Source organism: Chlamydotis macqueenii, chromosome 27 (assembly GCF_036417535.1).
Source record: "Chlamydotis macqueenii isolate bChlMac1 chromosome 27, bChlMac1.mat, whole genome shotgun sequence".
NCBI classification, from domain to species: Eukaryota; Metazoa; Chordata; class Aves; order Otidiformes; family Otididae; genus Chlamydotis; species Chlamydotis macqueenii.
Window position 1 is genome coordinate 5,711,993 of NC_141582.1, and position 14,036 is coordinate 5,726,028.

Genomic DNA, 14,036 nt, shown 5'->3' on the forward strand with positions numbered 1-14,036 from the left:
TGTTGTCACAAGAGGGCGGCGTGAGGCGCCGGTGCGGGCGGGCTGCGGGGCGCGGGGAGCCGGCGGCGGGGGCCCCGCGCCGCACAATGGCGGGGCCGCTCAACCCGCAAGATGGCGGCCGGGAAGGGCCGTCCTCGCCGCCCACCGGCGGCCCAGCGCGCATGCGCGCTCCGCGCACCGCCGAAAGGCGCATGCGTCCGTCGCCTCGCGCCACCGGGCCGCGCGGGAGGTTCCACCGGGATGGGGGGGGAACGGCAGGGGACGCCGGTTCCCGCCCGCCTCGCCGCGCCCTCCAGGGAAGGCGGGACGGCCTAGCCCCCCGCTCGACGCCTCTCGCCGCCCGGTTGGCCGCGGGTGGGGGCGGGGCAGCCGCAGGAGGGGAGGCCGCGCTCGCCGTTACGTAACCTTCCTCCCCCGCTCGCCGGCAGTGGTTCCGCCGCCCCGCCCCCGCGGCGCGTTCGGCGCGCTCCATTGGCGGGAGGAGGCGGCGGGGCGGGACCAGGAGTGTATAAATACAGGCGGGGCGGCCGGCGCCGCGCTTAGTCTGCCGCGGCTGCCACAGCGTTTACTCGCCCGCCGCTCCGCCCGCGCTCCCGCTCGCCGCCGCCGCCGCTCCTCCGCCGCCATGAACGGGCAGCTCAATGGTTTCCACGAGGTGTTCATCGAGGAGGGCACCTTCCTCTTCACCTCCGAGTCCGTGGGCGAGGGGCACCCAGGTGCGGGCCGCGGCGGGGAGGCCCAGCGCGCAGGCGCGGCGCGCGGCCGCCTCGGGGCGGGTGGAGGGAGGAGGAGGAGGAGGAGGGGAGCGGTGGGGGGGGGGTTGGAGGGGGGGGGTCGTGGCGAACAGGTTTGGGGGGGGGGGGTGGCCGGTGATGACGCCACCGGGCGCGCGCGCAGTGCGGGGCGGCGCGCGCCGCATTGCGGGCCCCCGGGCGCACGTGCTTCCCGCGTGCGGTGGGGAGCGGGGCCGGGGGGGGACCCGCGGGGACACCGGAGGGGGGCGGGGGGCGGGGGTCGTTATCGGGTGACGCACCGGAACGTGGGGGGGGCGGGGGGGGGGGGGAGCGCCGTGACTCAGCCGTGACGAAGCAGCTCCCGGAGAGCGGCGGGACCCCTCCCCCGCACCCACGGAGGGCCCCCCCGTGGGTTCCCCCCCCACCCTTGGGGCCGTGACAGCCCCCTGCTCCCCCCCCCCCCCGCCCGCCCCCTCAGCGCCGGGCTGCCCGGGCGGTGATGGAGCACCCCACCCCGGGGAGGGGGGGGGCTCAGAGCTCCCCAGATGTGCCCCCTCCCCACAGCTGGAGAGCCGGGACCCCCACGGGGGTGGGGGGGGCAGTTTCCGCCCCCCCCGCCCCGCAGCGCGGTGCCATGGCGTGCCGGGCTCCCTCCGCGCCTTTGTGCTCGCCCGGCTCGGGCACATGACTTGGAAAAGCGTGCAGGCAGCTGCTCCCCGCCGCCCGAATCCCGCCCCGCCCCGCAGATGCCCCCTTCCCCATCGCCCCGCAACGTAGGTCACCGCCCCACAGCCGGGCGGGGTGTTCCCCCCGTGCCTTTGGGTGTTCCCCCCGCGCCGGACCGGCTCCCCGTGCCCGGGATCACGCGCTGCCGCCGGGGATAAGGAATCCGGTGACCACGCAAGGGTGTAAGGTCCATTCCTTCGCTCTTTCACCCCGAAGAGTGGCCGGGGTAGCCGCCTTCCCTCGCCCTCGGCGAGGCGCTGCCTCATCCACTCCCAAATCCGGGCCGAAAGGTCGTCGCCAAGGACGGAAGTTGCTTATTCACCGCTGAGCCCTTGGAGAGCTCCGGCAGCAGCAACCGGGGGCTCTCTGTCTCCCAGAATAAAACATCCCGGGGACTGGAGGGAACTGGGTATCCAGTGGGAGCCGGCTGGGGCGGCTGCCAGCACCAGGGATTTCCCCCCCCGCGCTGGGAGCCGGGGGCCGAGGTGCCAGGCAGCCAGCGCGCTCCAGATTTGGAACGCCGGGGGTGCTGGTGCCCTTCGGCGACGCCGTAGGTGGCTGAGCCCGAGCTCTGACCCCACGGCCGGGAGCTTAACTGGGAAATGCCTGAAATTCCAGGCTGAGAACCCGGCGCGGGGACAAGGCAAGGGCTGCCCGCGCCGTGGCGGCTGCCGGCTTAACGGGAGGCTCGGCCGCGGCTCCGGATCCCGGCGTAGCGCGGTTCGGCGGCGCCGGAAGGAAGGGCCGTGCCGCCCTGACAGCCTCCTGCTCTCTGTCCCTCCCCGACAGATAAAATCTGCGACCAGATCAGCGACGCTGTGCTGGACGCCCACCTCAAGCAGGACCCCGACGCCAAGGTGGCCTGCGGTGAGCGGCTCCCCGGGGACCACGGGGCGGGCGGCGCCGGGGCTGGGCGGTGCGACGTCGGCGCTGATTTCTCTTCCTCCTTTCCTTCAGAAACGGTGGCGAAGACGGGGATGATCCTGCTGGCGGGGGAGATCACCTCCCGCGCCGCCGTCGACTACCAGAAGGTGGTCCGGGACACCATCAAGCACATCGGCTACGACGACTCCTCCAAAGGTACGTGCCGGCGCCGGGAGCGGTCACCGGTCGGCTGCCGGTGAGGGGGGTTCGGCGCGCGGGGCTGAGCGCGGGCCTCGGCTCCGTCACAGGTTTCGACTACAAGACGTGCAACGTGCTGGTGGCGCTGGAGCAGCAGTCGCCCGACATCGCGCAGGGCGTTCACCTGGACCGCAGTGAGGAAGATATCGGTGCCGGGGACCAGGTGAGGCGCTGCGCCGTGCGAGTCGTCGCGGTTCGGGGCGGAGGAGCCGCGGTTTCATCGCCTCCCCCGCCCCGCCGCAGGGCCTGATGTTCGGCTACGCCACGGACGAGACGGAGGAGTGCATGCCCCTCACCATCGTGCTGGCCCACAAGCTGAACGCCAAACTGGCCGAGCTGCGCCGTAACGGCACCCTGCCCTGGCTGCGCCCCGACTCCAAGACGCAGGTGAGGCGGTGGGTCCCCAAAATCTCCCCCCCGCGTCGCCAAGCCTCCTGTGACCGGCCACCCCCTCTCCGGCAGGTGACGGTGCAGTACATGCAGGACCGCGGCGCCGTCATCCCCATCCGCGTGCACACCATCGTCATCTCGGTGCAGCACGATGAGGAGGTGTGCCTGGACGAGATGCGGGACGCGCTCAAGGAGAAGGTGATCAAAGCCGTGGTGCCGGCAAAATACCTGGACGACGACACCGTTTACCACCTCCAGCCCAGCGGCCGCTTCGTCATCGGCGGCCCGCAGGTACCCGCGCTTTTTGTCCACCGCCGGAGCCGCGCCGGCACGGCGACCGCGGCCCCGGCGGTGACGACGCCGTCCCTTCGCAGGGCGACGCCGGTCTGACCGGCCGTAAAATCATCGTGGACACCTACGGCGGCTGGGGGGCCCACGGCGGCGGCGCCTTTTCCGGGAAGGATTACACCAAGGTGGATCGCTCGGCCGCCTACGCCGCGCGTTGGGTGGCCAAGTCCCTCATCAAGGCCGGGCTGTGCCGCCGGGTGCTGGTGCAGGTGGGTGCGGGCGCCTCTCCCCCCGCCCCTCCTCGCGTTTTCGGGGAGGTTTTTAACCCCCGCGCCCCCCCCTCCGCAGGTCTCCTACGCCATCGGCGTCTCCCACCCCTTGTCCATCTCCATCTTCCACTACGGCACCTCCCAGAAGAGCGAGCGGGAGCTGCTGGAGATCGTCAAGAAGAATTTCGACCTCCGCCCCGGGGTGATCGTCAGGTAACGGGCGCCGGAGAGGGACGGGGGGCGCCGCGCCGCCGGGGAGGGGGGATATTTGGGGTGGAGATGGGGGGGGCGAGGCCAGCGTGGGGGGGGTCCGCTCCCCGGGCGCAGCCGCGGTCACCGCCTGGCGCAGCCGGAACCGGCACGGAAGATATCACGGAAGATAAAAAAGCGCTTCCGGGCGCGGACGGGGGTAAGTACCCGCCGAGAGCCGAGCGCTCGCAGCTTCTCCGGCTTCTCGGAATTCGGGGCAGCGGGAGACGAAGAAGCTCCGGCCGCACCCCCCCCGCCCCGTGCGGGGACGGGGAGGAGACGCAGGCGCTGCCGCAGAGCCCCCGGCCGGGCAGGGAAGGGGGCGAACGCGCCACCCACTTTTTTTTTAATTATTTTTATTTTTATTTTTTTTACTGAGTTGCGGACTTGTATATTCCAGGGATCTGGATCTGAAGAAGCCCCTCTATCAGAGGACTGCAGCCTATGGCCACTTTGGTAGGGACAGTTTCCCTTGGGAGGTTCCCAAAAAACTAAAATATTGAAAAAAAACCCCAAAAAAGCCTTGTTAGGCTTTTCCCCCACCCCTGCGGGCGTAGGCTACAGAGAAGCTCGCGGGCTCTGGGGGAAAGAGCTCCTCGCCCCCCTGGCCCCATGCCCCCCCCCTTTTTTCGCTCTCTCTCCTCTCTCGCCATCGTTTTGGTTGCGTGGGGACCACGCGCGGCCTCGTGCCTCTCCCCGACCCCCCCTCTGCCCCCCCCGCCCCCCCCCCCGCGGCCGCCGATCCCTCTGGCTTCTTTTTAAAACCAAAATCTCGCGTGTGACGTCTGAGCTCGGAGACGGCAAAAAAAAAAAAACCCCGAGCGCCCCCCCCCCCCAAACCCCCCCCAAAACTCTGACTGTCCCGCCACAGGGGGGGAACCCACAGCATTTTGGCTGCCCCCCCTTCCCCGGCGGGACCTCGCTGGTGCTGGTTTTGTCCCCGGACCCCGATTTTAAACCTCTCTTCTCTCAGAGGACGCGTGTTTGTGAGGCGGGGGGGTCCGGCGTTAAACCCACCCCGCCCCCCCGCCGTGCGGGTTTGGTACCGGAGGAAAACGTTTTATGGTTGCTTTTTGGTGGATTTTTTTTTTTTTTTCGGTCTTTTTAAGGAAAAAAATGACTCCACAACTGCACACACCCCCCCCATTCCCCCCTCCCGGCTCAGCGCTGGGGGGGGCTCACCTGAGCTTTGTTCTCCGTGTTTTTGGGGGAAAAGGGGAGGGATTTGGCCCTTCATACTTGAACGTTTTTGGTGTTTTTTCTAGCGGTGTATTTATTGTGTGCTGAGGCGCGGGGCGTGAGTACAGAGAAGCCCCCGGGCTCAGACGGCAGCTCTCGATTTTCCCCAAATCCCCCCCCTCCCCCGCTCCCCGCCAGCACCTTCACCCCCCCTCCAGCCGCCTTTTCCCCCGCCCCCGTGCCGGCTTCCGCGGCGGGGGGGGGCAAAAAGGGGGAAATGGGGGTTCAGCCGCGCAGGAAGGAGGGGAAGAGCGGCAGGCAAGCGCGGGGGCTCGCCCCGGCCCGGGACCGCGGCGCTTTTGGCCGGTGTGGTACAGAGAAGCCGGCTTGTTTACCTGCCCGGCCCGGGGGGGCGGCGCCCCCAGAAGTGCCTTTGGTGGGGTGAGGGTGATGGCAGGGCTGGGGGCTTTCCCTTTTTTTTTTTTTTTTTTTTTTTTCTTTCTTTTGAATTTTTTTTTTTTTCCTGGAGATTTTATTACATTTGTTTCGATTTCACCAATTCCAAAAAAAAAAAAACAAAACAAAAACGAAATTACTCTCAATAAAACTGGGACTGGGTTCAACCGTACCTGCCTCAGCCTGAGGGGGCGTTTGCGGGGGGGGTGGTTTAACAAAAAAGGGGCTTTACAGGGGGTGCTCGGCGTCCCCCTGCCCCCCTCCCTCGCCCTCCTCTTCCTCGCCGCGCCAGTTGGCGAAGGCCACCTCCTGCGCCAGCTGCTGCAGCGGCGGCCGGCCCAGCGCCAGGTTGCGGAGCGAGATGCAGGTCATCAGGGCGCTGCGAGGGGCGGGGAGCGTGGGTGACGGACGAAAATGGGGGGAAAAAAAATGAAAAAAAAGGTGCCGGGGGGGGGGGGCTCACCTGCGGCGGAAGAGGTAGAACTTCTTGCGGAGGAAGCGGTGGAGGCGCTGGGCCAGGCCGGCTTCGCGCCGGCGGTTCTGCTCCTCCAGCCGCCGCTCCCGCCGCAGGAACGCCGCCACCAGCGGGTCGGGCGCCACGCCGGGCGGCGGCGGCTCCCCCAGGATGGGCCGCAGCTCGGGGGGCAGCGGCTCCTTCTCTGCGGGGCCCGAAAAGCGGAGCTGAGACAGGGGAGCGCGGCGGGGGGGTCCCCGAGAGCCCCCCCCCCCCACGCGGCGTGCGGCGCTCACCCGTGCCGTTGCGCACCCGCTCGCGCAGCTCCCGCAGCCGCGTCAGGTTCCGCTCCAGCGCCAGCGCGGTGGTGTTGACGTAGAGGTACATGTAGCAGGACGGCTCCGGCGACACCGTGTGCACCTTGTGGTACTGCCCCGCCGGCAGCTGCGCGGGACGGGACGGGGCTCAGCGCGCGGGGACGCGGCCCCCCGAAACGCCGCGCGGCCCCCCCGCCCCGGCCTGACCTGCAGCGCCTCGCCCTCGCGCAGGGACTGGTTGCGGCGCTGCTCCACCAGCTCCACCAGCACCTCTCCGCGCAGCACCCGCAGGCTGGTGTTCCCCAGGTCCTCGCTGACAAAGTTCTCCAGGTGCAGGCCTGCGGGCGCGGAAAAGGTGAGGGGGGAAACCGGGAAAGGTGGAGGGAAATGCCTGGGAAAAGGGGGAAAAACGGGGGAAAATGGAGGGAAGTGCCTGAGAAAAGGGGGAAAATGGGAAGAAGGAATGGAGGGAAAGGGGAAAAGGGAAGAAAAAAGGTGAGAAGGAGAGGAAAAGGGAAAAATGGAAGAAAAATGTGAGGAGGAAAATGGGAAGAAAAAATGGAAGAAAAAGGGAAAAATGGGATGAAAGAATGGAGGGAAAAGGGAAGAGAAAAGGTGAGAAGAAAAGGAGAGGAAAAGGGAAAAATGGAAGAAAAATGTGAGAAGGGGAAAATGGGAAGAAAAAATGGGAAGAAAAATTGAAGAAAGAGGAAAAGAATGGGAAGAAAAAGGTGAAAAAATGAGAACAAAGAAGTTGGAAGAAAAAATGGGAAATGATGGAAGGATGGAAAACGGAAAAAGAAATGGGAAGGATGAAAGGAAAAAATGGCAGAAAAAAACCGATAAAATGGGAAGAAAGAAGGAAAAAAATACAAGAAAAAGGAAAGAATTGTAAAAGTGAAAAGAATGGGAAGAAAAGTGGAAAAAAGAAGAAAAAAATTGGGGAAAAAAAGCAAAGAACGGAAAGAGAAGGACAGAAGAGGGAAAGCGAAGCGGGGCGCGGCGCCCCGGCCCGCGTACCCGGGAAGTCGGCGATGAAGACGGCGTCGGCGCCCGCGTCCAGCCCGCTCTCCAGCGCCTGCAGCCGCTCGCGCCACGGCGACAGCTCCAGCAGCAGCGGCAGCAGCCAGGGCGTGCGGCTCCAGGGCGACCAGGGCGCCCGCACCAGGTCCACGCGCGGGTCCACCAGCCTGCGGTGGGGAGAGCGGCCGTCGGCGCCCCGCCGCGCGCGTGAGCGGGACCCCCGCCCCGCGCGCCCCCCCCGCCCCGCCCACCGCTGCTGGAAGCGCTCGTTGATGGAGACCCAGATGTCGAAGTAGAGCTGCGGGCGCGAGACGTTGTAGCGCGGGAGCAGGCGGCCGAGGCAGGCGGCGTACTGCTTCAGCATGTCCGCGTGGTCCTTCCAGCGCCGGCTCTGCGTGAACACCTGTGCCGCCGGCGCGTGGGTGCGGGGCGCCGGGACCCCCGCGTCCCGTCCCTCCCCGCCCCGGCGCGAGGACCCCCTCCGCTCACCCCCGGCTTGAGGTAGCCCACCTCCCCGGTGAGCCCGTCGCGGTAGGTGATCTTGACGTGCTGGTGGAAGCGCGAGTGCACCATCATGTCCCAGGAGTAACCGTAGAGGCCGTTGGTCCAGGTGTTGTAGCCCTGGGGGGAGGGACCCCCGCCCCGCCGGCGATGAGGAGGGGACCCCCGCGATGCTTTCGCCCCCTCCGCCTCCCCCAAAATCCTCAAAAAAACGCCCCTCCGCGTCCAAAAAAAAAGCCAAAATGTCCCCAAATTGCTGCTGTCCCCAGAAATGCCCTCAGCCCCCAAAAACAGCTAAGTCCTCCCAAAAAAGCCCCCCCAAAACCCCTCTTTCCCCCTAAAATGCCTTTGCGTCCCCCCAAAATGCCCCCGCGTCCCCCCAAAACGCCACTCTCCATCCAGAAAAAAAATGTTCTTGCGGCCCCAAAAATGCCCCCCCCATCCCCCAAAACACCCTCATGTCCCCCAAAATGCCACCCTGTCCCAAAAAAACGCCCCCCCCACATCCCCCAAAAAGCCCCCACGTCCCCCCAGGATGCCCCCCCGGCCGCCCCCACCTGCGTGATGAAGTGGGAGTAGGGCAGGAAGAGCTGCTCCAGCACGTAGAGGATGGTGAAGGCGGCGGCCAGGTGCTGGCGAGGCCGAAGGCGCCCCCCCCGCGCCCCCCGCCCCCCGTAGCAGCAGTCGGGGCTGGGCCGGGGGGGCCGGGTGCTGGGCAGGAGCCCCCGCAGGAGCGGGGGGCAGCGGGCGCAGAGGCGGCGGGGCCAGCTGGGGTGGCAGAACAGCCCGCTGCTGGCCAGCATGGTGTAGGGGAACATCCCTGGGGGGGCACGCGGGGGCCTTAGCGACCCCCGGGGACCCCCCCACTGCGCCGTGGGGGGCTGGGTGCCCCTGCTTGGGCTGGGGGTGGTTTGGGGGGGTCCCCTGCTGAGGCTGGGGGTGATTTGGGGGGGGTGGGAGGGGGTCTGGGTGCCCCTACCCAGGCTGGGGTGATTGGGGGGGTCCCCCAGGGGTCCCCTGGTGAGGCTGGGGGTGGTTTGGGGGGGGTGGGAGGGGTCTGGGTGCCCCTACCCAGGCTGGGGTGATTGGGGGGGTCCCCCAGGGGTCCCCTGGTGAGGCTGGGGGTGGTTTGGGGGGGGTGGGAGGGGTCTGGGTGCCCCTGCTCGGGCTGGGGTGATTGTGGGGGGGGTCCCCTGGTGAAGCTGGGGGTGGGAGGGGGTCTGGGTTCCCCTGCCCAGTGTCGAGGGGTGGTTTGGGGGGGGTCCGGGTGCCCCTGCCTGGCTGGGGGTGGTTTGGGGGGCTCTGGGTGCTGCCCCCCCCTCACCGATGCTGAAGAGCTGGGAGTTCATGCAGTGGAAGTAGGTGACGAAGACGAGGGCCAGGGGCCGCGTGGCGTCGAAGAAGAGGAGGAAGCCGGCGGAGAGGTCGAGCGCCAGCCCCCCGCCGTGCACCACCAGCCGGCTGGTCATCTCCTCCGACAGCACCAGCCTGCGGGGCCGCTCTTCATCGCCGCACCCTCCTCCTCCTCGCCCCAGCGCCCTCCTGCTCCTCGCGCCGTCCCCATCACCCTCCTCATCTTCATCCTGCCACGCTCCTCGTCCTCATCCCATCCCCGTAACCCCGCCCCTCTGGGTCACCCTCTTCATCCTCACCCTGGCACCCTCCTCATCTTCATCCTCACTCTGTCACCCTCACCCCTCCTCATCCTCACTCCATCACGCCGCCATCCTCATCCCGTCCCTGTCACCCTCCTCACCTTCATCCCATCACCCTCTCGTCACCCTCCTCATTGTCCCCCTGTCACTGCCTCATCACCCTCCTCATCCTCACCCTGGCACCCCTTGTCACCCTCCTCATCCTCACTGCCTCACCTTCATCCCTGCTCATCTTCATCCCATCATCCCGCCTGCTCACCTTCCTCATCGTCACCCTGGCACCCTCCTCACCTTCATCCTCACCCTTTCACCTTCATCCCTCCTCATCCTCACCCTGGCACCCCTTGTCACCTTCCTCATCCTCACTGCCTCACCTTCATCCCTCCTCATCTTCATCCCATCATCCCCTGCCGGTCACCCTCCTCATCCTCACCCTTTCGCCCTCATTCCTCCTCATCCTCACCCTCACCCCTCCTCATCCTCAGCCTGTCCCAGTCCCCTCCCGCCCCTCTGTCACCCTCCTCACCTTCATCCTCACCCTTTTGCCCTCACCCCTCCTCATCCTCACCCTGCTACCCCCTTGTCACCCTCCTCATCCTCACCCCTCCTCATCCTCAGCCCGTCCCCGTCCCCTCCCGCCCCCCCGTCACCCTCCTCATCCTCACTTGAAGGGTGCGAAGAGCCAGTGGCGCGAGAGGGAGCCCATGGAGTAGCCCCCCACCCAGTCAGCGTCCAGCTTCTTCAGCCCCGCGATGAAGTAAACGATGAAGATCTGGGGGGCGGGAGGGGATGACAAAAAAAGGGGGTGAGGGGGGGTCCCGGGGGTGGGGACGGGACCTGGGTGGGGGACGGGGCGCCCACCTGTGCGCGCAGCAGGGCATAGTTCCACAGCGGCACGTGGGCGTTCCTCTTCTGGGGGCGCAGCAGCCCGTCCACCGACCTGCGGGGACACGGGGGGGTGAGGGGGGACACGGGGGGGGGCACCCCCCGGGGGGCTGCCAGCAGACCCCTCTGCCACCCCACAGATGACACCAAGGACCCGCGTGCGGACGTGGAGCCGCGGAGGTACGATGGGTGACAGCGGCACCCGTGCCGCCCCACGGCGGGGGGGGGGGACGACAGCAGCACCCGCCCCACCCCACGGGGGGGCACAGCAGCACCCGCGGACCCCCCCGCGGAGCCCACCCGTAGCGGTCGGCGCCCAGCAGCGCCAGCTGGAAGGCCAGCAGCCCGAAGAGGTAGGAGTGGTTGTTCCAGGAGCTCTTGTCCAGCAGCAGCAGGTACCAGTACGGCCCCAGGAACGCCGCGCAGCTCAGCCGGTAGCAGCACCCCGCCATCACGCCCAGCGCGCCTGCGGGATGCGCCCAGTCCGGCCCAGTCCGGCCCAGTCTCCATCGCCGCCCCCATTTGCACCCCACTGCCCCCCAGCCCCACCTCGCTGCCCATCCCCCACTTTGCGGTCGGGGCTCCTGTCCCAGACGCCGTCCTGCTGCTGCCCCCTCCCGCGTCCCAGTGCCCCCCCAGCACCAGCTCCACCCCCTCCCAGTGCCCCCCAGTGCCCCCCCCATCCCCAGCTCTACCCCATCCCAGTGCCCCCCAGTCCCCAGCTGCACCCCATACCAGTGCCCCCCCCAGTCCCCAGTGCCCCCCCATCCCCAGCTGCACCCCATCCCAGTGCCCCCCCAGTCCCCAGTGCCCCCCCATCCCCAGCTGCACCCCATACCAGTGCCCCCCCAGTCCCCAGTGCCCCCCCCATCCCCAGCTGCACCCCATCCCAGTGCCCCCCCAGTCCCCAGTGCCCCCCCATCCCCAGCTGCACCCCATCCCAGTGCCCCCCCAGTCCCCAGTGCCCCCCCATCCCCAGCTGCACCCCATACCAGTGCCCCCCCAGTCCCCAGCTGCACCCCATCCCAGTGCCCCCTCCAGTCCCCAGTACCCCCCCCCATCCCCAGCTGCACCCCATCCCAGTGCCCCCCCAGTCCCCAGTACCACCCCCATCCCCAGCTGCACCCCATCCCAGTGCCCCCCCAGTCCCCAGTGCCCCCCCATCCCCAGCTGCACCCCATACCAGTGCCCCCCAGTCCCCAGCTGCACCCCATACCAGTGCCCCCCCAGTCCCCAGTACCCCCCCCATCCCCAGCTGCACCCCATCCCAGTGCCCCCCCAGTCCCCAGTGCCCCCCCATCCCCAGCTGCACCCCATACCAGTGCCCCCCCAGTCCCCAGTGCCCCCCCAGCCCCAGCTGCACCCCATCCCAGTGCCCCCCCAGTCCCCAGTGCCCCCCCATCCCCAGCTGCACCCCATCCCAGTGCCCCCCCAGTCCCCAGTGCCCCCCCAGCCCCAGCTCCACCCCATCCCAGTGCCCCCCCAGTCCCCAGTGCCCCCCCCAGCCCCAGCTCCACCCCATCCCAGTGCCCCCCGCACCCAGCAGCATGGTCCCGCACAGCAGGTCCATCCCCAGCCCCCGCACCCCCCCGCACCCCCCCGCACCCAGCAGCATGGTCCCGCACAGCAGGTACATCCCCAGCCCCCGCACCCCCCCGCACCCAGCAGCATGGTCCCGCACAGCAGGTACATCCCCAGCCCCCCCAGCCCCCGCACCCCCCCGCACCCAGCAGCATGGTCCCGCACAGCAGGTCCATCCCCAGCCCCCGCACCCCCCCGCACCCAGCAGCATGGTCCCGCACAGCAGGTCCATCCCCAGCCCCCGCACCCCCCCGCACCCAGCAGCATGGTCCCGCACAGCAGGTCCATCCCCAGCCCCCGCACCCCCCCGCACCCAGCAGCATGGTCCCGCACAGCAGGTCCATCCCCAGCCCCCCCAGCCCCCGCACCCCCCCGCACCCAGCAGCATGGTCCCGCACAGCAGGTACATCCAGTCGAGCGGCAGCGGGCGCAGGAAGGGCAGCAGCGGGAAGCGGCACAGCTCCAGCCCGTCCAGGAACCGCCGGTCCAGCTGCGCCAGGCCCCGCTCCTGCGGGACGTCCAGCACCATCAGCAGCCCTGGGGTTGGGGGGGGGCACGGGGGGGGCACGGGGGGGGGCAGGGGTCAGCACCCGCCCCCCCCCCCCCACCGCCCGGTTGGGATTCGGCGGACACTGACCCCCCCCGCCCCGACCTTTGCGCGGGTGCTGACGTGTCCAGGCCTGGACACCCGGGGTGGTCCCCCCCCCAAACACCCGCCCCCCCCCCGATCCCCATCCCCTTCCCAAGCCCCAGACCCCCCCAGTGCCCCCCCAGTCCCTTGGAAGTTGTCACCCCCCCCCGCGCCACGCCCCAACCCCCCCCAGCCCCCCCCCCATTCCCTCCCCGCAGCCCCCCCGTCCCCCTGGCGCCCCAGCCCCCCCGATGCCCCTGATCCCCCCCCCCGAAGCCCCCTCCTGTCGCCCCCCGGTCCTGCCCCCCCCCCTTAACCGCCCCCCCCGGTTGGAGCCCCCCGGTGCCCCCCCCACCGAAGGCCGCGCGGAAGGCCCCCAGCGCGGCGGGGTCGGCGGGCCGGTGCAGCAGCCGGACGAAGCGGTGCCACCGCGTCAGGTCCCGCAGCTCGAAGCCCAGGAGGCGCCGGGCCAGGCCGGTACCGGTACCGGGGTCCTTGGCGGGGGGGTGGGGGGAGGGGCCCGGGATCCGCCCCGCCGCCGCCGCCTCCTCCTCCTCCCCCCCCCGATCCGGTCGCCTCCGTCGCGCCGGGCCTGCAGCGGGGGGCGGGGGTCAGGGGTCAGGGGTCAGAGGGCACCGACCACCCCCCCCCCCCGCCCCGCTCCGTACCCTCCGCCGCCATCGCTACGGCTCCGCCCCCTCCGCGCACGTCACCGGGCGTGGCCGCCAATCGCCACCGCCCTCGCGCCCCTCCCTCGTCACCCCGACCCCACCGCGACCTCTGACCCCGCCGTCACCGCCCCCCGCCCCGTGCCTGGCCACGCCCCCGACCCCGACCCCGCCCCCCACTTCCCGGTGCCGCCGCTCCCGGAAGCCCCGAGAGCGAGGGGGGGGCGGGGGCCGCCGCGGGCAGCGGGACTGGAGCCGCCATGGTGGGGCCGGGGGCGCCGGGGGTCCTGGGGGGCACGTGGGGCGCCTATGGGGGGGTCTGGGGCACTTTGGGGGTGCCTGTGGGGCACTTGGGGGGGGTCTGGGGTACCTATGAGGGGTCTGGGGCACTTGGGGGGTGCCTGTGGGGGGTCTGGGGTGTCTGTGGGGGGTCTGGGGCACCTATGGGGCACTTTGGGGGTGCCTATGGGGGGTCTGGGGTGCCTGTGAGGTGCATATGGGGCACTTGGGGGGGTGCGCAGGGTGCATATGGGGGGTCTGTGGGGGTCTGGGGTGCCTATAGGGTGCCTATGGCGTGCGTATGGGGCACCTGGGGGGATCTGGGGTGTCTATGGGGCACTTGGGGGTGCCTATAGGGGGTGTGGGGGGCCTGTGAGGCACTTGGGGGGTGCACAGGGTGCCTGTGGGGGTTGTGGGGCGCCTATGGGGGGATCTGTGGGGGTCTGGAGTACCTATAGGGTGCCTATGGGGCTCTTGGGGGGTGCTTATGGAGGGTCTGGGGTGCCTGTGGGGGGTCTGGGGTACCTATGGGGCACTTAGGGGGTGCTTGTGGGGGGTCTGGGATGCCTATGGGGTGCATAGGGGGCACTTGGGGGGGTGCGCAGGGTGCATATGGGGGTCTGGGGCAA

The 14,036-nt window shown here is 69.2% G+C and overlaps 2 protein-coding genes across 6 annotated transcripts; one reads left to right on the forward strand and one right to left on the reverse strand.

Annotated features, from left to right (window-relative positions):
• Nucleotides 1-557: 557 nt before the first annotated feature.
• MAT2A (methionine adenosyltransferase 2A) lies at nt 558-4,405 on the forward strand. The gene is made up of 9 exons (XM_086767965.1): nt 558-716; nt 2,250-2,327; nt 2,418-2,540; nt 2,633-2,745; nt 2,826-2,969; nt 3,045-3,263; nt 3,347-3,529; nt 3,609-3,742; nt 4,179-4,405. Exons 1-9 carry the CDS (start codon nt 626-628, stop codon nt 4,279-4,281), a joined length of 1,188 nt encoding a protein of 395 aa, XP_086624091.1. The 5' UTR covers nt 558-625; the 3' UTR covers nt 4,282-4,405.
• A 619-nt stretch (nt 4,406-5,024) lies between these two features.
• On the reverse strand, nt 5,025-12,979 carry GGCX (gamma-glutamyl carboxylase). Of its 5 annotated transcripts, none has more exons than XM_086767954.1 (14): nt 12,816-12,979; nt 12,208-12,366; nt 10,549-10,714; nt 10,225-10,303; nt 10,029-10,135; nt 9,033-9,196; nt 8,266-8,528; nt 7,697-7,828; nt 7,459-7,610; nt 7,205-7,374; nt 6,392-6,522; nt 6,164-6,311; nt 5,877-6,072; nt 5,025-5,792 (listed from the first exon to the last, which is right to left on the reverse strand). In XM_086767954.1, the coding sequence occupies exons 2-14, from the start codon at nt 12,356-12,358 to the stop codon at nt 5,642-5,644; spliced, it is 2,010 nt and encodes a 669-aa protein (XP_086624080.1). In that variant the 5' UTR covers nt 12,359-12,366; nt 12,816-12,979; the 3' UTR covers nt 5,025-5,641. The 5 variants fall into 5 exon arrangements, with proteins under 5 accessions (XP_086624080.1, XP_086624079.1, XP_086624077.1 ...); XM_086767952.1 differs by having other exon boundaries at nt 5,652-5,792; nt 6,180-6,311; nt 12,816-12,930; XM_086767953.1 differs by lacking the exon at nt 12,816-12,979 and having other exon boundaries at nt 12,228-12,246.
• Nucleotides 12,980-14,036: the final 1,057 nt, after the last annotated feature.

Bases quoted from the DNA above. Each gene is read 5' to 3' on its own strand.
- GGCX (XM_086767954.1), bottom strand. From the start codon at position 12,358: ATGGTGCTGGACGTCCCGCAGGAGCGGGGCCTGGCGCAGCTGGACCGG. The intron at 10,136-10,224 runs GTGGGCGCCCCG...CCCGCCCCCCAG, and splicing joins ATGCCCTGCTGCGCGCACAG to ATCTTCATCGTTTACTTCAT. The intron at 6,312-6,391 runs GTCAGGCCGGGG...CGTCCCGCGCAG, and splicing joins GCGAGGGCGAGGCGCTGCAG to CTGCCGGCGGGGCAGTACCA.
- MAT2A (XM_086767965.1), top strand. From the start codon at position 626: ATGAACGGGCAGCTCAATGGTTTCCACGAGGTGTTCATCGAGGAGGGC. The intron at 717-2,249 runs GTGCGGGCCGCG...CCTCCCCGACAG, and splicing joins CGTGGGCGAGGGGCACCCAG to ATAAAATCTGCGACCAGATC. The intron at 3,743-4,178 runs GTAACGGGCGCC...TGTATATTCCAG, and splicing joins CGCCCCGGGGTGATCGTCAG to GGATCTGGATCTGAAGAAGC.